General features: G+C 31.9%; 2 protein-coding genes across 2 annotated transcripts; one reads left to right on the top strand and one right to left on the bottom strand.

Annotated features, from left to right (window-relative positions):
- Window positions 1-32: 32 nt before the first annotated feature.
- LOC116021946 (transcription initiation factor TFIID subunit 4b) lies at window positions 33-6189 on the bottom strand. Its single transcript, XM_031262484.1, has 15 exons — window positions 6021-6189; window positions 5774-5882; window positions 4728-5350; window positions 4542-4637; window positions 4379-4466; window positions 3501-4270; window positions 2715-2845; window positions 2496-2583; window positions 2244-2379; window positions 2060-2115; window positions 1932-1988; window positions 1679-1819; window positions 1518-1583; window positions 1178-1430; window positions 33-455 (listed from the first exon to the last, which is right to left on the bottom strand). Exons 1-15 carry the CDS (start codon window positions 6057-6059, stop codon window positions 286-288), a joined length of 2823 nt encoding a protein of 940 aa, XP_031118344.1. The 5' UTR covers window positions 6060-6189; the 3' UTR covers window positions 33-285.
- Window positions 6190-6917: 728 nt separating this feature from the next.
- LOC116022864 lies at window positions 6918-8282 on the top strand. The gene is made up of 2 exons (XM_031263754.1): window positions 6918-7140; window positions 7963-8282. Exons 1-2 carry the CDS (start codon window positions 7071-7073, stop codon window positions 8142-8144), a joined length of 252 nt encoding a protein of 83 aa, XP_031119614.1. The 5' UTR covers window positions 6918-7070; the 3' UTR covers window positions 8145-8282.
- The last annotated feature ends 14941 nt before the right edge of the window (window positions 8283-23223 follow it).

Raw genomic sequence — 23223 nt, 5'->3', positions numbered from 1 at the left:
AGGTGCTGTTGAATGTGAATAAGAAAGCAACATACTGAAAAGCATAGCATGCATAGAAAAGAAGGCACTGCAGAGCTTTCTTGTGAATTTGTGATACAGTGCTGAAAAATATAAGCAACAGTAGTGTACACCTTTTACAAGCTTCTATTCAACAACTGACTATAATCAACTAATAACAAGATCCTATAGGTAGAAACGAAAAAGGAACAAAAGGGGGAAAACGTGAAAATGTATTTGTTCGCTACATAACCGTGCAACAAGAACTCCAAAAGAACGGCACCAGAACTACTCAGACAAACCATCGGAGCAAATTCTCTCATACAAACGATAAATTAATGTAGACTTGGATGTTTGTGGCTCCCTTTCAAGGACAGCTATTACGTCTTTGATAGTAATACTGCAACCAACTCTAGTTTGGGGCACAAGTTGATTTCTCCCAACATTCCTATCATCACCTACAGAAACAAATATTCAGAGTAAATTCTTTTAGAAGGAATAATAAGCATAAAAGTCTTATCAGATTCTAAGGCATGGAGAAGTGAATGATACATGCTGGGGCCATGATTATTTAAGAAGTCTTATCTTATTATAATTACATTATAATAGTTTAGATATTAAGAAACTACTAGATAATTATTTAGAAATTACTAAATAGTTATTTAACTTATTACTCATAGTCTTCGAATTAGTTTAGGTAGATTAATTATTTATAAACTACCAAATAATTAATCATTCTTAGTTTAGGAATCTTTGTGATCAGCCCTATAAAAAGGAGTGTTATTTAGAATAAAGAGAAAACAGAAATTCAATCCCAAAAAGGGTCTAAGGGAGTTTTGGGTCTCAAGCAAACCCAGTGTTTTCTTCTTTTCCTTTAACAACTACTATCCTTTGTTCTCTTTTCCTTGTGTTTTCTTGCCCATGACGGGAGCATATAACAGTCCATTTCTACAACACGGTCTAATACTCATGTGCTTGTTGAATAAGATCTGCTATAAAGCTCTGGAACCTAAATGTGGGTTTAAATAAAAGCAAAGAAATATTTCACAGTAAATCCTCATAATTAGTCGCCTACTTACTCGTCCATAGTACATTAAATCATTATTGGTACAAGTTAAAATGGTACAAGATGGTTCCAAAACTCAATGTAGTCCAATGCCAAAATCAAATCCGAACATACCTGGTGTGATACTGGCAGCTGATGAACTCCTTTTTTCAGCTTCTTGATTGTCCCTTGTATTTCTACTGGAGGACGATGATGGCTTCTGGGGCATATCTTTACCAGGATGTGAGCCCGATGCCGCATCACGTTTCTGCTTAGCCTGTTCTGCCATTAACTGCCATTTTGACAACATGTCATCTCCACCAACAGCAGCTCGAGCAGCAACATTTGCAGCTGTTGTGCGCATCTTGTCATCCTCTTCCTTGTTTACCTGCAAATATTGAAAAGGGGGAAAGAAAAGAGTCATGTTCTAATGTACATCCATGACTAGTATTTTGAATTAAATAATTCTTCATACCTTCACTGATTTTGCCTGACCATCATCCTTATCCTTATCGCCATCAGCTGCAGCATTGCCATCTGGCTGCAGAGACAGTAATTACATTTATTATTCTCTGAACAAATTCTCTTTATAAAGCAAGAGAAATATTAATATTACTAAATGCAAGGGAAACTCACTTCATTTGTCTTTTGGACTTTGTCTGCTTCAGCTTGCTTCCTTTCCCATTCTTCCCGAGCCTTTCGGTTCATTGCCATGATTTGTTGGCGAACATCAGAGGTAACAATTGTTCTATGTCTTGTCTTCTCAAAGTCAGCACGCTACAACATGCATTTTAGTCCCATTTAGACACGTGTCATTATACAATTCCTTTTGTAGGAAACAGACGAATATAGTTCCCAACACACACACACAGAAGCAGGCATTACCAACCTGTTTTGACAGTCTGATGAGAGTACTTATCAATGCACGCATCCTTTCCTCAACACACTGAAAGTTGACCAATTAGTAGCATGAAAAACATCTACAACTAAGTTAAACAAAGAAAATAAGATCCCCACCAATGATAAGCACCGCTCCACATCATTGCTCATATTCTTTAGTCCACATTTTCCCACTACCAGAAACCAAAAAAAAAAAAAAAAGGTTTTAGAATTTAATCCATTTGTTTCATGAATTGCTGGATCTTTCACGGTTGAGTTTTGTATCAGAAGCATTCAGGGACATAAAATATAGATATTTAACTTATTTCAGTCAATTTCTTCTGAAGTGGAATTTTCTGCAAAATTAGCTTCTCCTCTTCTTCTTGCACAACTCGTCGTGAAGCTTCAGAAACTCGACTTTCTTCCTTGGGACCAGAAAATAGCTGTTCCTCTTCTTCCTGTTTTACACATTATACCACAATACTGAGTATGTAACTACAAGTAAAACCTAATTCACTACACCTGGAAACCAGGATATAGGTTGTTCCAAGATGTGGAAAAGGGAAGTTCTTACCCTGAGATTAACTCCACTAACAGCAGTGACATCATTGAGTTGTTCAATGCTTTGATCCGCTAAGGCCCCAGATACCTTTTGCTTCTTGCTGTAAATGTTCCACAATAAACAACTAATAAGGAATATTCATTGGAGGGGAAAGGATACATAATATAGATACATGCATGCATATATGTATAGTCACACTAAAGCTGCAATACAAGCAGGAAAGCTTTTTACCCTGATGGTGGAGGTGAAGATCCAAGTGTATCCAGTGGCTTCTTTTGGCCAACTGAAGGCTTTTTCGAGGGAGTTTTGACATTATTTCCAACCCCACTGGGAGACGTTACTGTAAGTGTGCTGGAATTCAGCTGATAAATGGAAGAGATTAGACAAGCTCGAAGGCAAAAAAGAAAGTAGGAAGTATCTGATAGATAAGTGAAGTAAGAGATACTTGAAGGTTATAATAATAAGACAGGTAATGAAAAAAAGAATAAAATACAAAAAAAAAAAAATAATAAAAAACAGGCAAACCTAGGATGCAGAGAACAAAGCAAAAATGTGATAAGTGTAGACTTCTAGTTGGAAATCATTTATTGCCATCCTTAACTCTTTAGGAAAGACAACGCACCAATTTTGTTGTTTAACTTCCATCTTATACAGAAATGTGAAATTTTTTATTTCTAGATTCATGCCACAACTTAGACACAAGCTTCATTTTTGCAACTGTGATGTATAATGACCATCTATCTTACTTCATTTTGATTTCTCAGTGCAACTCAATAATAACAACATAATGATGATGCCAAGTGGTAAATATAGTTTGTTTGAATTTACTAAAGTAGAAAACATAGCATGCAATAAATACAAAAAAAATTAAATATATACAAAATTTATTTATAAGTATAAAAAAGAAAAAGAAAGAAAAGAAAGAAAGAAAAGAAGAGAGAATAAAGAGAAGCCTCATATAGAGTTGAATTTGGACATGATTTTTCACCATAACAATAAAAGTGTAAGGGAAACTACCGAATTACTAGTGTCAACTTGAGTTGGCATGGGATTTGAGGGTAAATTTTGAGCTACCCGATGTCCAGCTGTTAAGAAGCCCATTGAAGTGGATGGCATATCAAAGCTTTCATCATTTGAAGTTCCTAATGTAGAAGCTCCAGGTTCATTTTGTACAGGAGTGAAGGAAGGAGAAGATAACTGAGACTTGTGCTGCTGATCATGTAACTGATCTGTTGGTTCTGCTTTTACATTCATCATGGGTGGCGGAAGTATACTTCTTCGCTCCTTATTGCTTGATGATTGCCAATGAACTGAACCCTGTTGTGCAATTGAACTACTTGTCATGTGAGTAATAGATCTCCTTGGTTCAGCATAAGAATTTTGCCTCTGATCAAATTTAGGTGTATTGATCATATTCATAGTCTGAGTTCCAGATCCTAATTGATTTGCACCTATACTCTGATGAGCTGAAATTGGCCTCATATGTGGATCCTGTGGTTGTGGTTTAAGAGGTGTTGGCATTGATGAAGTATTTGTTGCAGAATAAGGGTGATAATTGTTCCCCATATTCGCATATGGGGGGATAGATGCCTGCGAGAAGTGCAGATGCTTTTGTTGATGGTTATTAAGTCCCTGAAGAGGAGGGAATGGTGGATGCTCCCTTTCTTGTTTTATTGCACTCAAACTAGAAGAAGACACTTGGTTTCCTGGCACTCCATGTAAATCTGCCTGGTGTTCCACCTCATGCAATTTTTGAGCACTACTATCGATTGCCAAGTTGCTTGAATCTATTGATATTTGCATTGCAAAGAAGAAGTGAAATTTAAGAAAGTAAGCCAGTTGAAAGTTTCTCATGAGAAATAGAAGTGAGTGAAGTTTAAAGAATAGGATGGAACCATTTGATGGTGCTTGAAGATGTTGCGGTGTTGAAGCCTGAGACTGTGGTGGAAACTGATTAGGTCCAGATTGTGAATTCCTAGCAGCCTGAGTTCAGTTTAGAATTATAAATTGAGCAGTACATTGATATAATAACAGAAATCTTTTTGCTTAATTACTCACCTGAGACTGAAATTTATATACAGCCATCTTAAGCATCTGGTCACCTATAAGACTTCTCATGTGCTTAACAAAGCCTTCCTTTGTAATTTCATTTTTCTGAAAATATAAAACCAAAGTTAGGATCTTCCAAATACAAGTAACACTACCCGCAAGACAGTTCAGAAATAATCAGTTTATGTGACCCACCCTAAGTTTATGGTACAGAGTTTGTAGTTGCATGGCTCTGTCTTTATCAAGTTGGGGCTGTATGTGAGGGAATAACATGGCAAATGGCACTTGTTTCCCTTGCTTAAGTGCATTACCCGTAGATTGGCTGCCGGTCGCTGAGGCCATTTCTGTTTGATTGATCATCCCCGTTGTGACAGGTTGCTGACTACTCGTTCCAACAGACATGGACTGTTGACCAGTCATAGCTGTGGACATGGATTGTTGAGTACTAATACCATGCAAGTTGAGATGTTGAGGTTCTGGGTTTTGTGTTCTATTATGCTCCTGTGTAGGGATAGCGTTCTTATCAGAGCTCTGCACGTCCATTGGTCGAAGCATGGGTTGTTCAGTCTGCGATGGCTGTCCATCTTTGGAGGATAGATGCTGTAGAGGGAGGGAATTCATCTCCTGCGACAAATCAATTTGTTGCTGATTGTCCGTGTCTTGACCCTGCCGCTTTAGCTCCATTTCCGATGAATTATATGATTTCTGCAGTGTGTCCTTCGAATCCTGAAGACTCTGAGGCATGATATTTTCACCATGACTGGTGATTTGCCAGTCAACAAACTGATTTGAGGTGTGACTGTTCCCTTGAGATAACACTGTAGTAAACTTTGTCTTACTTTCATATACATTGAAATTTACAGGAAAGTCGGAAATTCCTTCACACAATATGGGAAAATACTAGCAAAATCGAAAAAAAAAAAAAAGAAACAAGAAACAAGAAAATGTGCAGTTCCACTAAAATGTGATCATGCTAAGAACTAAGAAATATATGTCCTAGCTAAAAGGGGTAATTCCCAGTAAAATTTTGAGTCAAAATATCACAAAGCACTAGAATGGAAAGATTTAAGTAGCTATTGCAGAAGATAATCATACATTAACATTAGACAGTTTATTAATACGGAGTGTTTTTATTTTTTTTTTTTAAATGCTCAAGGATGCATATTTCTGAAGAGATCGTTTTGGATCAATTACTGTAATTCACTATGAAATGTAAGTGAAGCTAAAACGAAGGTGATTACCGCCGCCGGAATCTGCAGGCTGAGACGTAGAAGTATCTCCTCCTTCGATATGTCTATTTAGGGCAGCTGTGAAGGCCTCCACATCCGCCCCCGAATGCATTGTTTCATCCTGCGGAAACATGAAATTTCTATCATCCCCTCCTCAAAAACACTGTAATTTCCCAAATTAAAACAGAGCAAGAAAGAAACAAAAATTGGTACAAATGAAATGAAATGAAAATATTCGCCGCAGGTGGGTAGCGAGAACCTCGTCTTCTTCGAGGAGTTTCATGATTGAAGGGTCCATCGCGGGCGTTAATTCCGAAATTGATTCAAAGCACTCTCCGAAGTCCGGCGGGATCCCTGGCCGGGGAGAAGGTGATTTTCAGACAACAGTGTCCTGGTCACATAGATCAATGTCGGACGCAGGAAGACAACCTGATTACTTGTATGCTCCAGCCTATTCCGTTTCGGATATGGAAAGAGCTCTGGTAACTGGGTCATTGGTATTATCAATTGGGCCATCAAATTAGCTTATTCTCTTAAAGAAACGCCTTTGGGCTTTAAAACACCATACCGAGTTAATCGACGAGGCCCACAACACGCAGGTCGCAGATTTGAGGTTTCTATCCACTCTACACCACAGTACTACCACACCGGTTGTTATGCCATGGACCTGGACCAGGTTCATATTCACAATTTTAAAATTTATGTTCACAATTTTTAAACTTTATATTCATAATTTTTGAATTTTGTATTCACAATTAAAAACATTATATTTACAATTTCATAAATCTATATTCACAATTTCATAATTCTATACAATAGTATAACATAATTTTTGAAGTTATATAACAAAATTGTGAATATAAAATTCAAAAATTGTATATATTGAGTAATGTAAAGTTCTAAAATTGTGAACATAAAATTTTTAATCTGTGAACATAAAATTTTTAAACTGTGAACATGAGCTTGTCCAAGGTAGACCGGGTCCATAGCATAATTCCATTTTCCCTTATTTAATAATGAACGGGCCCACACTATGCCAGGTGTCAGGTTTATATGAACTTTACGTCAGCAAGGCAGTGAGTCCCTCACCACCATTGGTGAGGAAGTTGATTCACAATCCTTCACCATCACCCCAAATAGAAGACGAAAGCACCATTCTGTTGTCTTGTCTCTCGCTCTCCCCCTTTTCCTCCTCTCTTTCTCTCTGGTATGCCGATAAACATATAATTACTCCATAACTGAATTTACCAGAAAAGGTTATAGGAGGCGGGGGACAGAGAATAGTACGTGCGGGCTACTATTTGCAGCCATGGGGTTTTTGAGAAAGATGAGGAAAGTTTGGACCAGAGTCGCTAAACGTCTCCACATTCGCAAAACCGGTCCGTCTTCACCATCATTATTCTTCTGCAACAATTTTTTTTTCCTGCATTTTCTTTTCTGGATTTGGTAATAATCAGGAATAAACACATGCATAATAAGGCTTTGGGTGATTGCATTTCTGCGCTGATCATTTAATATTCATTCATTTTTAAGTATTGAAGCTAACATGCACTGGAAAACAACACCATTATTGTTCAGCAAGATTTTATGATAAATTCTGGGGGGTTCTGAAATCTAAGATGAATGCATGTCAAGAGTCACATCTTGATATCGGAGTGTCAAATATTGTCTATCTTACTTGTCCACAAAAGAGAAATTTCTTGCTACAGGGCTCCTATGTCTCTGACTTTTGGTCCAATAGGATAGTGAACAGATAAATTAATGTGACTCAATTCTTATTAGATATGAGAACTAATGTCCGGTGCCCACAAAAAGTTTATCACATTTAATGTAATTCCCTTTAATCATGTGTCATTTTCCACAATCTATTCCTAAACCAATTGAGTTGGGTTGGTGCCATGCGGGGTTGTTATCCGTTTGACTGTTTCTATGGCTATCATATGATCATTCAATTAAGTTTTTTGTCTTTTACCCATTCCATGATTCACTTGGCCGGCCGACAAGCTCATTTGTCTTGATGTGGCCAGACAAAACAACCTTTTACATAATTGAGACGATCAGTAGATATGCATGCATGCTGGTTTACGCCAAGAAAATATGAACAAATGGCACGTTTGGATGTTTCCTTTTGTATCTGCAAATGTGCAGTACGTGTAAGCGGGCACAGCTTTTGATGCGAAGAAAAAATGTTTAATTTGCAGGTCTGAGAAAGCTAGACCAAGAAGTGAGGACGTGCGAGTACGAAGATGTCCATACCTTGTGGGATCTTCTGAAGAAGAACGACGACGACAAAGGGATGACGGGTTGTCACGGAAAGGACAAACGGTCTTTGGGCATCGCGAACAGGGCAAATTGCGCTCCTTTTCTTTACCGCGGCGTGTGATTTTCACCGTCCTCAACCTTGTGAATGTAATCTCTTTGATTTGGGATGTTTGCAATGTGTTGTATGCATGTATGCTTGCTTAATTAATTGTAATCGTCTCTTTAATTTTGTGTAGAACGATATGCATGTTGTTTTGTAGTGCATTAGCACCTAGGGTTTAGTCTGGGTGGCACTTGATACTGTCATCATACCTCGTACGTACGTTGCAAACTCGATCACATGTCGTCATTGCTGTTTTTATTAGTTTGTATGCATGCATGTTAGGCTTTGTGGGTGCATGTCGGAGTGCTCCCCAAAAACATTATCCATTCTCAAACGCCTGCTGGAGTGTTGGTATGCTTACTGTAAACAAATTTTATTTGAGAATAGGATTGAAATTAATTAAATTGGGCAATGGATTCCTTGACTTGAAGCATTTGCTTCAATCCTTTTAAAATTTCCATTGAAGCTAAGCTTCTCTCCCCTACCTGAACGTGCCTTATAGATGAAACTGGTCATATAATCCTAACCTATGAAGGACCATAAATTGTAACCGACTCAAATAAAAAAGACTAGTAGACTGCCCTCTACGTAAAGTCAAACTTTGAATTGCGGTTACCACGTTAACTTTTCGACCAACTTTACATGTATTAGTTTGCAAGCTTCTCTTGTAGTTGAATAATTTTGACACCTAATTACATTATATTCTTAATTGGTAGACTTTCAGGGTTAAATTGAATGCCATCTCATCCACACATTATGGGCGTTAATTATTGGATTTTGTTTTAAATGTATACTAGTATTTTACTCGTGCGATGCACGGATAATATTTTTCTATTAGATATTTAAATAATAAAATTAGTGGTTAAATTTTAAACAATAAATAATTAATAATATTTTTTAGTGTATATTTGTTCAATGATAAGATAAGTGCAAAAGTATGAATAATATATGTCTCGATATGTAATTTTATTACTATTTAAATTAATATGGGAAAAAGTGTAAATAATTTTAAAAATCATTAAGATGTGCAAAGATAATTGGAATCAAACTGTATCTTAAAGTTATTTTAAATTATCTGATTTAAAACAGTTTTGTTCCCATAATTGTTTTTTTTTTTTTTGTATAATAAATATGTTTGAAAGGTTAAAAAAGATTATACAATAGTCTGGAATTAAAAATACTCGAAATTAAAACATAATGATTTTCATTAATATTGTAGTACATTTTCTTTAGAAAGTAAAGAAGATAATAAATTTAATAACAACTATAATATTAAAATATTATTTTAGAATGAAGTCGAATATTTACAAATTCTGAAAAACTTCCTTGTGTACAATGTTTGCTGTTGAAGTTGTTCCGGTACTTTCACTGTCACAAATCAATATTTTCTGTACCCTCTGGAGTAGTGACCCTAGAAACTGCAACATATAATTGTCCGTGACTAAAGACAGGTTTTTTCAAGAATAGGCCTATATGAGAAAGCGATTGTCCTTGACTCTTATTATATTAATCGATTGGTCCCAAAAAGTACATCTTAAAATTTGTCCACTGTATAGAGTTGTTCAATAAAGAATATTTATTTTCAAATATAGTAACATAGAAAAGTAATAGAATTGTAATATGTAAAAATAGTTTTTAAACATTACTTACTCATGATCTTGAATAACAGTCTCCATGAATCTTTTTTGTCGCCCATAAACTAATGTAGTGCAGGGTGATTGCATAGATACAATAAAGCCAATCAAATCTATTTTAACAAATACATAATTGTAAATAATTAAATGAGATAACATATGCTAAAAGATGAAGTTATTGTATACTAAACAATATTACCAAATAATTCTGAAGAAATTATATCTTCTGGTTTAAGTTGGCCAAACTCCTTGAATTTATAAATATTGTTTGGGAAACTAGTATCTGCATGTTCAATCACTTTTGTGCCCCGCATGGAACTGAGCATGTATTTGTGTTGAGTGGTTTTGAATGACATAGAATTGTTGGAAACAATGAAATTATTTATTGCGTATAAACAGCCCTTATTAAGCATACACTTGAATTTTTCAACATGTAGTTGTTTGAATGTCAAGTGTATACGCGTACCCTGATATATTAATAATAAAATACAAATTGTGAATGAATGTACCCAAAAAAAATCAAATTTTACATATTTTTTCAATCCAAATAAAGCATAATACTCCGTATTAATGTAACAATGATATACAAAATTTAAAAAAGAAAGCAAATAAACCAAACAAAAAACAACAATGGTTAAAGCCAAATAATAAATAATAATAATAATAATAATAATAATAATATAAAAACAACAATAGTTAGCCGTGAAACAGAAAAAAAAAAAAACCAAATAAAAATAAACCGCACAAACAAATTTAAATAGACAATATAAACAAATTAGTAGAGGGGTCTAGAACATATATATGAATTCAAAAATATATATTATGATTCAAGAAATGAATATATATATATATATATATATATATATATATATATATATATATATATATATGTCAAGAACATATACCTCTACATCTTCCAGCACAGATTCTAAGGTTGCTCCTCGGTTGTTCTTGACTTCGTAAAGACGAATCAATCGTACTTTTATTGCCCACGCAGTATTGTAGGCGTTTATCTTATTTAGTGCAACAAAAATAGGGGTCATTATAGGTAGATTTTTCTTCGCTATGCTATGAGGCTAAAGTGCTAAGATACAGTGAAAGATGCGAAATTGGTTGAATGATTGCATGCTTTATATAGTGATATGAGAATTTATTATATAAGAAATTTATTAGGAAAACTTTAAAAATAATTGATTAATAATAATTATTGATTGACTATTTATTATTTTTTTTGGTACAAATAAGTAAATATTATCCTAACATTTGACCATATTCTACAATGTACCTAAACTCATATGCAATCTATATTCATACCAATCACTAATAAATAATATAAATAATTATCTATATTCATACTAATCACTAATAAATCATTATAAAATTATATCCATTTATATACGCATAACTTGTGTATGCACTTATATATACATAAATATCTATATAACGTACATATAGATTATATTATATTAATTATAAATATTCCACCTTAATAGTTATCCATATATATGTATATACCGTACAATTATACATACATACATACATACATACATACATACATACATACATACATACATACATACATACATACATANTATATATATATATATATATATATATATATATATATATATCAAAACAAATGATAAAAAACTATAATATTGTGTAAACTAAAATTATAATTCATAATTGATTAAATTTTTTTACCAATTATAATTAATTTAAATTTTTTAATTAATTATTAATAATAACCACTCCTGTTATCATTTTATATTACCCGTGCGATGCACGGATGAAATTTTTTATTATTATATATTTTTATTTAGATAATAAAATTAAAAATTAAATTATAAATAATTCTAATATTTGAAAATGTAAATTTATTTGATTATATGATTAGTGTAAAAAATCACTCATTTAATTAATTAAATAATATATGACACGTTTGTACGTAATTATCTTGAAAAATTTGATATGTAATATGATTTATATAATTATATTATTACTAAAATAAATATGAGAAAATGGAAAAATAATTTAAAAGTGCATTAAGATGAAAAAAAATTGGAATCAAACTGTATTTAATGGTTTTTTAAAATTACATGATTTAAAACTGTTTTGTTCCCATAATTGATTTATGTAAATTTTTGTTGTAAAATAAATATGTTTGAAAGGGAAAAGTTATTAGGCAATTATATTAATATTGACATATTATGCAATTATATATATAGAGAGAGAGAGGGGAGGGAGAGAGGGAGAGAGATAAATGTTACCACAAAATTACCATAATAATTACATTGAAGAATGTCAATAATAATTTATATTCTACTTATAATGCTATACCTAAGTATATTATTTTTCACCACTTGCCTCTACTTTTTTTTCCTCCCTCTCCATATCTGAATGATTAATTGTAATAGAAAAAAAATTCAACAACCTATATTTAATTGTAATTATATTAATATCCATATAATTATTGTTAATTTAATTCTCAAAAAAAAAACTTAATTATCATAAAAATTGTTAATAATTATACTAATATTTGTGTAATTAATTCCTTAATTACCATAAAAATTATTATGGTAATTAAAATATTATTTCCTATTTTAATTGAAACAGGAAACAATTTTCATTTTCACAAAAGTTTATAAATTCTTTTTCGTGAATCAAATGATGGAAATAATATTTGACTAAATAGACAATCCTTTGATGCACCCACCCGTATTACGTATATTAACGTATGCTATAGATATTGATCTCTGTACAGATTCAGAAAGAGTAGTTAAAACGGGTATGCTATAGATATTGTTCTCTGTACAGATTCAGAAAGAGTAGAGAAAACGGAGAAGAGAAGAAAAGAGACGACCTCCACTTCTCATTCTCACTTCCAATGAACAACGCAAAGTGTCTCATATCTTCCCCTCTCATCGCCAAGCAATCCCATCCTTCACGGGTATTCATATTAATGTGCATTTATTCTCCACCACAACAGAGGCGATGTTTTCTTGCGAATTTTCTTGATTTCGTGCTCGCATAATGCAGAATTCTTGATTTCATGCTTGCATAATGCAGATCTCATTTCACTTGATACATTTCTTGGCTATCACAATGAGTAAGCCGCACTGGTTATGAAATTTTAGATTTGTAAAGTACATGATGTTGTTGATATAGGGTCTATTCTGAATTATGGATTAGTGCAGTGATGTGGAGGAATTGGTTGTGTGTATTTGAAGATTATGGGAAATAGGGAAATTTATGACATTTTTAATCTCAACTTGATACCTTTTCTTTGCTTTTTAGGAAGAAATATAAATAGTTCATAATTTAGTCTTCTGTTGGGTGTATACAATTGTATAAAGATTGCATATGGCATTAAAATGATCTTTTGAAATCACTAACCAAAAAAAAATCTTGAAACTGTAAGGAAATACTTACGTTTTCATGGGTGCAACACCAATCCATTGTATTTACTGTGCAGTGGAATAAGAGAATGAGATCAGCGAAACCAAGATCGTATTTAACAAAGAATGGGAAGAACAGGGATGTAATGCAAAATGAAGAATTATGATTTCTTCCATTGTATTTATCGGGTGGTGGGGAATGAGAGAGTCACCTTTCACAGAGAACGGGAAAAAGAGGGATGGAGAATTGTGATTTATTTAGCCGTCAATCCATTGTATTTATAGGGGTAAAATGTGAGATCGAAAGGAAAGTGCATGTAAATGTGTAACCAATTATTTAAAGCTTTTAAATACTAATTTTAAATGACATTGCAATTTGCCTTTATTAAAAATAATCACTCCTGTTATTATCCGATCATTATTATTATATTAAGAATTTGCAATTTGCCTTTATTTTAATATTATTTTTTTTGTACAAATAAGTAAATATTATGGCATAAATCAACTCATTTCTATTTATAATATAGCATTGCCTTTTAAACATTATAAAAATTTTCAATAATAGTGTAAACAACAGCTACGGTGACTTACAATAGTAAATAGTAAAAAATGAAATAAAAATTATGAAAGTACTCCTTAGTATTTAGTGATTTTACTCTAATATTGGAACAAAATTGAATTCCTTAATCTATTCAATTAATTAATTACGAAAAATGAATATATAACTACACATTATTATTGAGATTATTGAGAATTGACAAATGTTGATTCATAAAACAAACTACTACACACAACTAATTTCAATTTTTAACACAAATGTGATTGTAATTCATAAATTAAATTGCGTAAAATAAAAATAATTCAAAATATGGTTTCATAGACTGCGAATTAATTGTTAAGCATACTCCTACAACTTTTTGGCCACATGGTGTGATATGCTCTATTTCTACAGAGATAGACTGAATTCCTCCGTGTCTCATAGGCATTCTGTTTCTTAATATTATTAACTTTTATGCTTTTAGTTTCTTATCCTAAGATACTGATAGATTGAACCTACATTTGCAACCTCGTTTTTGGAGTTTAAATAGTATTTTTTATTTGACTTTATATACTGTATTTGATGCTTAGAATAATGCCATAACGCATAAAATGAATTGTTTTACATTCTTTGGGGTGGTGGAATTCTGAGCATTCTATGTTAAATTTTTTTAATTTATAATTGATTAAATTTTTTTACCAATTGATTATAATTCATAATTGATTAAATGTTTTTACCAATTATAATTAATTTGCAATAAATCCAATAGTAACGATTTAATGAACAAACTAATTTATTAAAATTATTCTGTAAGCAAATAAAAAAAATAGATATTACTAAGAACACGATAACCTCCATACTATACTCTTAGCTATTAAAATTAATATGTATGAAGGGTAATTATTAAGAACAAAACAAAAAATAAATATTCCCATGTATGTTATGGCATTACATATATTACGAATATATAATGATATATCACCAATTACATATCACCAATCACCAATCACCAATTAATATTAACAATATCACCATATTAGATATATCATCAAACACCAATTAATATTAACAACACAATATTATATTAGATATATCACAAAGAATTAATTACACTTTTGGTCTTGTGACTATTGGAGTCCTATTAATTTGAGTACGGGACTTTAAAAAGCAACAATTTAGTCCCCTGACTATCGATTTTTTAACGGATTAAGTCCTGCCGGCCAATTTCTGCCGGAAAAATGTAATGTTGCTTTAAATGTTTTTTGTGGAGAGTAAAATGGTCATTTGAATATTACCGGCCAATTTCTATTTGGGTTATTGATCCAAAATCCAGTCAGCATCAAGAAGTGCACATTTCAAATGGACAAAGCGAAGATAGAACAGCGACAGATGGAAATCAAAGGAATTCCACTCCAGAATCAATACAAGTAAAATGATGTTCATCATTATATACTGGGATCTGGCCCGGAATTAAGCTCTCTATACATACACTTCCCTGCAAATCTATTCTCTGTTTCTGCAAAATTTATTTATTTCCTTCGCAAATCTTACCCATAAGAAATAGTGGGAGAAATCTTAACCGGAAATAAATAGGAATAATTTTGAAATGCATTCTCTGTTTCTGCCAAATAAGTACTTGTTTGAAATGCATCAGGCTGTGTTTCTCATCTCATCACCGGATGGGGGAGGCGGTGGGCTCTCATAGATAACCACCGGCGGTGGGAGAGAGGGTAGCGGTGGAGGATGTTCACATGGCTTGGAGGGTGGAGGTAGTGATGGAGACGGTGGCAGAGGTGAGTGGTGGTGGTGGTGGACAGGCGGAGGCGGCGACGGTGATGGTGGCGGCGGGCAATTGTAGTGGATTGGCGGAGGGGGAGGAGGGGGAGGGAGAGATGGGGATGGTGGCGGCAAGTAAACATGCGGAGGTGGTGGTGGTGGACCGGTAATACATTTCCCCTAATTTTAAATATTCAAATGACCACTTTACCCTCCACAAAAAATATTTCAGGCAACATTATATTTTTCTGGCAGAAATTGGCCGGTAATTTGGCCGGCAGGACCTAATCCGTTAAAAAATCGATAGTCAGGGGACTAAATTGTTGCTTTTTAAAGTCGCATACTCAAATTAATAGAACCCCAATAGTAACAGGACCAAAAGTGTAATTAATTCTATCACAAATTATATATCACCAATCACCAATCAATATTAACAACACAATATTACCTTATGGCATTACATTATTAATAAATATGGATAATTAATAAAATTAATAAAATAATAAATAAATAAATATTAACAATATTACCATATTAGATATATCACAAATTATATATCACCAATCACTAATTAATATTATTAATAAATATGGATAATGGCATTACATTATTAATAAATTAATAAATATGGATAATTGCATTACATTATTAATAAATATGGATAATTAATAAAATTAATAAAATAATAAATAAATAAATAATATCCATTATGTTATTACTAAAATGCCCTCCAATTTTGGGGGGAAAACTTTTGTTAGGCACTTCTATTATTATATATATATAGATATATTTAATATTTAATAGTTTTAATGTGAATCTCAACATAAGCTAATAGTTTCAATTAGATCTTATTGTCATTTCAACCTATTTATTGACAAACAAAAATTAAAGGGAAATTTTGGTATTTGTAATTATATTTTGAAATTTCCTTTCAAATTCTTTTTTTTTTTTTCCTATTTCTTTTATCTCCAATCTCATACAAATTTTAAACAGTTGATACATATATTTGTTAAATGTAATTCCTTTCAAAAATAATATTTGTTAAATGTAATTAATGCATATTTAATAAAGTTGATATTCATTAAAATAGCACATTGAATTGATTTTTTAAATTTAAGCATTTGCGCCTTTTTCCTAACTAATATATATATATATATATATATATATGGAAATATTTGGTGTAACCACAACCAAATTGATCAGATTATTTATTTAATAACAATAATATTAGTTATACGTGCCAATAGTAGGGTTTACATAAAATTTGTGGCTATTTTGTGTGGTTAAATAAATAAATAAAAGAAANGCGCCTTTTTCCTAACTAATATATATATATATATATATATATATGGAAATATTTGGTGTAACCACAACCAAATTGATCAGATTATTTATTTAATAACAATAATATTAGTTATACGTGATCAGATTATTTATTTAATAACAATAATATTAGTTATACGTGCCAATAGTAGGGTTTACATAAAATTTGTGGCTATTTTGTGTGGTTAAATAAATAAATAAAAGAAAAAAGAGGTCCGCATTTACACACTGTAAGAGTGATTTGTGAGTTGGCAACAAGAGGTTAGAGTTGCCATGCACATACGTTAGTCATATTCATCAAGAAGCTAAGCAAATTTCTCGGTAAGCAAGATTGCAATAATGTACGTGACTGGGAGCATGTTGGTTCCGTTTGTGAGTTGTGGAGATCAGACTCCACCATATGATCGAGATCAATTAATTAAGTTGCTTCTAACAATGGATAATGTTATGTGTGACTTGACCACACTTTGTTTAACTGTTTTTTTTTTCTTCATTTATTTATGTTCTGTCAGTTCTGTGTGGTGGGAAACCAATTCTTAAAAAAAAAAAAAAGATTAAAAATGATCAAATTTATAAAAGATTATATTTTCTAGTTAATCAAGCACTACTTCAATTCAATTCCATAAAAACATCAAATACTGTATAAAGTATATTGATTCGACACAATTAAGTGAACGTAACATTGAACAACCCAAACATATATGGATCTTGCCTTTGTCATACGGCACGCAGAAACCATATATCCTCTTTTATACCACCAGGTTCCATCGCATCTCTAACAAATTGATTGGATTTGGACTTTGATTTGATGTTACTATACGTTAAAACTTCATATATATTTCCAATCTCCAGTCCACTCAGTAAGGTGACGGATCATATATATATATATATATATATATATATATATATATATATATCTCAACAAGCTAAGCTTACAAGCAGCCCACATGAATTTGAGTTATGATGTGAACTAACACCGCCGCACCGGGGACCATAAATGGCTGCTGGGAAATAAAGGAGATCGATAGCTAGCCAACCAGTACAGGTGTGCTGTTCTGATTTACATAAATAAAGGTACAGGAATGTTCCTATGTTGTCAGTTCCCCGCGACACTCGGGCCTCGTTTTACTTAAAGATGCACATCAGCACATGCAATGAAATTAAAGAGTGGGGGGGAAAAGAGAGAAAGATAAAGGGTGACCTGATTCGACCGCCATAGCAATATATGGTCCATTATAGTTGAGCTTTTGAGCTTTTCATCTTTCGTGTAGTACTCCACTATACTAGTGCGTGAATCAAGCTAAGTTACTTAATACCCTGTAGTGTAAGTGAGGTGATAGATATTTATGAGATCGATGATGCTTTGCAGACCCCATCACACTAATCATTTCATTATATTATTATCTCGAATGAACTCCTTAACTTATAATTAAGGGGTGTATTAAATCACGACTTTCATAAACTTTTAAATACTTTTATTAACTTTAAAAGTTTGGTGGTATTCAATTTAGACTTTTATAAACTTTTTAAAAGTTTACCTGTATTCAATTCAAACTTTTCAAAACTCTTTAAAAGTATACAGGTATTCGATTCAGACTTTTATAGAGTTATTAAAATTCTACTGCTATTCAAAAAGTTACTGACTTTCACAAACTCTGTCAGAATAGGATTTCTGTAGACTTTCTCTTTATTAATATAAATAGATGAAATCCAACCCTTCAACCCCAAACTTTTCAATAATCTCTACAAACTTTTTTTCCTCTATCTAAACTAGGCAAATTTTCCATCAATTTTACGGTGTGTTTCAAATCTTTTATAATTTTTTTTTTTTTATGTTCAATCACTTTTTTTGTTGCCATCGCAACAAAATAATTGTTGCGATCGCAGCTAAAAAAATTGCTGCGATCGCAGCTGTTGCTGTTCGCATGAATCTGTTGCGAACAGCAGCTTGTGCTGCTGTGCAGCAAATTTTTAAATTTATAATTTTTAAATTTTATTTAATTAATATGTTTATAATTTTATATAAGTGTATGTTTATTAAGTATTAATTTATAATTTTATAAGATTTCAAAAAGTATTAATTTATAATTATATATATATATATATATATATATATATATATATATATATATATATTGTATTAAGTTTAATTTTTTAAGAGATTCTTTATTTATTTTATAGTAATTATAAATGGGAGATACTCATTAAGAAAATAGTAAAGGTAAAAGTAAAGTTAATGAAAATTATGCATTATGGGCAACTGATGAGAGTAACGAGTTGTTACAACTCATGCTTGATGCCATAAAAAATGGATGGCGTGATAGTAGTGGTTGATAATTATATTACTCAGCATTAGTTGTTTCATTAGTTCAAGAAATATTTTTATTGGTTATATTTATAAAAATTGATTATATTTTCTTTATGAATAATATACTCTATTTTTGTGACATCAATATTTTTTTTTTAATTTTTACAATGCACTAATTTATAGATAATATATTAATAGAAGTTATGGAATGTTTGTGAGGGTGTATTCAATTTAGAGTTTTAATGACTTTTGTAAACTTTTTAATATGAAAAAGTTTTTAAAAGTTTATAAATGTTTGTTCTATGGATATTTATAAACTCTTACAAAGTTTATAAAAGTTTAAAAAATTCGAAAGTTTACAAAAACTCTACAAAAGTTAATTAAAATCCATCACTTTAAAAGTATTTAAAAGTTTATGAAAGTCGTGATTGAATACACTCCCTAAGTTAATTAGTAATAGGAAAATATTACCTGCACTCCCATTTCATACTCCCAACATGTACTCCCTCTCACAAACTTTTGAGGTAGACAACTATTCTGAGACCCATATGATAAAAACATCCAATCCTTATTTGCCACGTCAGGGAGTAAAGTGAGCGAGTAGAATTTGGGAGTACATGTAGTATGACTCTTAGTAATAACAACTTAATTTCATCTGGTCAACTATAAATTGTATAGATTGGTTTATATCTTATATTCTTTTACTGATTATAATTATTACTAAGTTTATACAATGCACATATTCGAATAATGACTACAGATTTTTCAACTTTAAAAAAAAAAACATCATTAACAGCTTATATATATGTTATGACCTTGTACCGTGATGCCGTTGTAATGTCATGGTTGATTTTGTTTGTGTCGTTTTCGTGTCTGCGATTTTATTCGTCAGTTTATAACACACGATGGTAAAAATGCCATTTTCAAGCTTAATTATTGATCTGTTCTGCAGTCTGCGCCCGTCGCTTTCCTTAACCACCAAAAGAATTGAAGAATCCCCGGCGGCCCAGGCGCCCAGCCTTCCTGGTGAATATAATGCAACCAACACCTTTTAAAATAAAAATAAAAAATCAATCTTTATACCATTGACAAGCATTCACAATAATTGAAATATATGCTACATCTCAACTAAAAGCTTAAACTTACAGTTGAATTGCACATTTATGTATACTCTTTTACTTATTTTAATACCAAATTGAAATATGTTGCCTGAATTAGTTTGATACTTATTCATCATGTTTGCAACCTACTAGATAATTGGATGAACACTCTAACTCAAGCTAAATAACATACTCCGTATTTGATGAAAAATATTTTCTTAACAAGGACTTAACGATTAACACAACATTAGAAAGTTAAGGCGAGTGTATTACCGCTTACTATTTTCTAAAGTCTAAACACACGACTCATCTTATTATTATTATTATTATTAATGAAATCGATCTCTTAGCTTTGATCATATCAATAAAACTGTTACTCTAATAATCGATATAACTTCTGAACTGAAAACTATACTAAAATGTCAAACAAATAGCGAGAAAACTTAATAAAGGTGGGGGCATGATGAAGCCCTAAGACCAGCAAGGCATAGACGATATAAAAAGCAATGGGGGATTAATGGGGTGGAAAAGCCAGCCAGAAAGAAATTAAAGTGATGGGGAGGGGGGAGGGGACTAATTAATGAGGAATAATGTGACCAGCAAGCAATATTTATAATGATGTGGGCTTACATATCTAGCTACCATATGAGTGACATGATATCCATGTACTATGTGCCTTCTCCTTTAGGCTGGAAAGTTGGTTTTCTCCATCTCTATCTCCACCGTTCCCCTTTTCTTTTTCTCTTGGCAATGCAACAGTTCCTTTGATGTGATATTTGTGTAAAATTAGGTTGTACATAAATTGTTTCATTAATATAATGGGGAATCCATGAGAGTCGTTGTCTTTTGCCTTAATATAACCTAAGTAGTACGTACAAAAGTCCTTAAGGGAGGTAATCGAAAATAAATTTGCCTTTTTTTTTATTAGTCAATAGAATAATTTTTAAATATTATACTTTTTCAGCCTTTTTTTGGGTGCTCGGAACAACGCGCTTTTCCAGTTGTAATGCTGTTTTAATTTCTTTATAGTCATGTAAACAATCTTAAAATGTTCCGTGATTATGGAAATGTTCATGAATTTATGAAAGAAAATGTATTTAAAGTGAGGAAGCAATACTTTCTTAAAAATTTACGTGCATCATATGATATAAGTCATATAACCATTATCAGGTTTAATGATATGTATTTATTATTTAACACTTGGAAGAAAAATGATTACCAACCATGATGAACTGTTGCTTTGACAAAGCTAGCTAGCAGTTAGCCCAAGTCATCATCATCATGCCTCTTTAAAATGGTGGGTTCATATTCCCTATCTCTTAGTCCCATTCTTGGACGGAAAGGCTTAAAAAGCGTGATGGAATATGATTGAAAACACAAGAAACTATAATTGAGGTTTCCCTAGCTTCTTAATTAATATTAATTGATGCATGATTAGTTGTTACGATATATAGAAGTCCCAATATTATAGGCCAATGTTTTTTTATTAATTCAATCTTGGCTTTTTAATTCAATATTTCAAAGCATTGAAATTGATAAGAATTTCTAGCATTTTTTTGGGTGATGAAAATATCCATATACACATGGGAGGTAAATTGCAAATCACACATAAATGATATAAACTACCATACAATAGATGTAAACTATACTAAGAATACCATGTGTGACGGGTTTGACCGATAGTACCCATCTCATGGTACAATTTCAACTTCTTAAATCCTACATTATTAGTATGTAACATTATAGTTATGTGTATGAATTTGTTGATTAAAATTGCTTGCTATAGAAGGAATGAATATTTTGATGTGGTCCTTCCTCAGCTCCTACATACATGCATTGGTAATTTTATGTGGAGTTATATATTTATAAGTGTGATTAATTTTTAGGTCTTTCTTGAGGGTTCCCATATTAGTTGAACAATTACTCTATTACAATGCAATATCTGTTCATAACTATTTTCTCAACCTATTGAAGAGAATCCGCAATATCTCAACCTATTGAAGCAAGCACAAGAGAATCCGCAATATCTGTTCATAACAGTATTGCCTCCACTGAGGCTCGAACCCACCACCTCCCGTATAAAGAAAAGGGTTTGATGCCACTGGACCACAAGGCCCTTGACTAAGTTAGATTATAGTCATTAAAAAAATCAGGTCTTTCATCACCCAAAAAAAGTGATTATAATTATAATAAATGTCTCCTGTTAAACTAAGATGATCATAATAATAACAATTAATAATGAACAAATTTGAAGGCAATTAATTTAGGTTGAGTGTAAAACAGATTTGTATTGGTTGTTTTAGGTGGAAGTAAGCCAATGAAAGAGAAAAAAAAGTGATATAGTACAGCTATTGCTTGCTACGTTACCACCATTTTCACTTTCAAAAGCTTGAAGAAAAGTTGGTCAGCCTAAAGCGGCAGTTATAATTGATTAGTTGGCGCTAATGACCTCTACTAATTCGATCAAATTATTTTTGTTATGTCTCGAGTTATAATTCAATTCGTTAACTAATTAAAAACAGGTTTATACGTTTTACTTGGTTAACAGATACATAGGGACATTATATTTGGATATATGTAGGTTATAAATTGTGTTATTATGAATTGATTTGTTTTCCAATCTTCATCGTCAATTCCTAAATTTTGACTTCGTGGATTTCTACTCCACAAATATTAAATGCTATATTCAATTTAATTACCATTATTTATCTTACATCATTTAACGCTTTATTAAGCTGTTGTCCTCATGGATTTACTTAATTTTGGTTGTATATAATGATAGATCATTTAACATATAGCTATTCTGATTGGTTTGGGGCCCTAGATTTGCTGGTTTTGGAGTTAATGGATTTGTTAATCAACTGGACAACGTTTTAATGATCCAATAAGTGTATCCTTAAACTTATTTTATGTTCCAAAGTTGTGCACGTTTGGAGGAATTAAACTAGGCAAACAAACAAACATTTTCTGAGAAGAGATTAAAGTATCATTTTTAGTTTGTCATTAAAGTAACGTCTCTC

The sequence above is a fragment of the Ipomoea triloba genome, chromosome 1, assembly GCF_003576645.1.
Source record: "Ipomoea triloba cultivar NCNSP0323 chromosome 1, ASM357664v1".
Lineage (NCBI taxonomy): Eukaryota > Viridiplantae > Streptophyta > Magnoliopsida > Solanales > Convolvulaceae > Ipomoea > Ipomoea triloba.
This window is presented reverse-complemented; position numbering and strand designations above follow the sequence as displayed.

What these genes read in the sequence shown, in the direction of transcription:
- LOC116021946 (XM_031262484.1), bottom strand. Translation starts at nt 6,059, where the DNA reads ATGGACCCTTCAATCATGAAACTCCTCGAAGAAGACGAG. An exon ending in AACTCCTCGAAGAAGACGAG is followed by an intron (nt 5,883 to 6,020) that starts GTTCTCGCTACC and finishes ATGTTTCCGCAG; the next exon opens with GATGAAACAATGCATTCGGG. An exon ending in TCATCAGACTGTCAAAACAG is followed by an intron (nt 1,820 to 1,931) that starts GTTGGTAATGCC and finishes TGCATGTTGTAG; the next exon opens with CGTGCTGACTTTGAGAAGAC.
- LOC116022864 (XM_031263754.1), top strand. Translation starts at nt 7,071, where the DNA reads ATGGGGTTTTTGAGAAAGATGAGGAAAGTTTGGACCAGAGTCGCTAAA. An exon ending in TCTCCACATTCGCAAAACCG is followed by an intron (nt 7,141 to 7,962) that starts GTCCGTCTTCAC and finishes TTTAATTTGCAG; the next exon opens with GTCTGAGAAAGCTAGACCAA.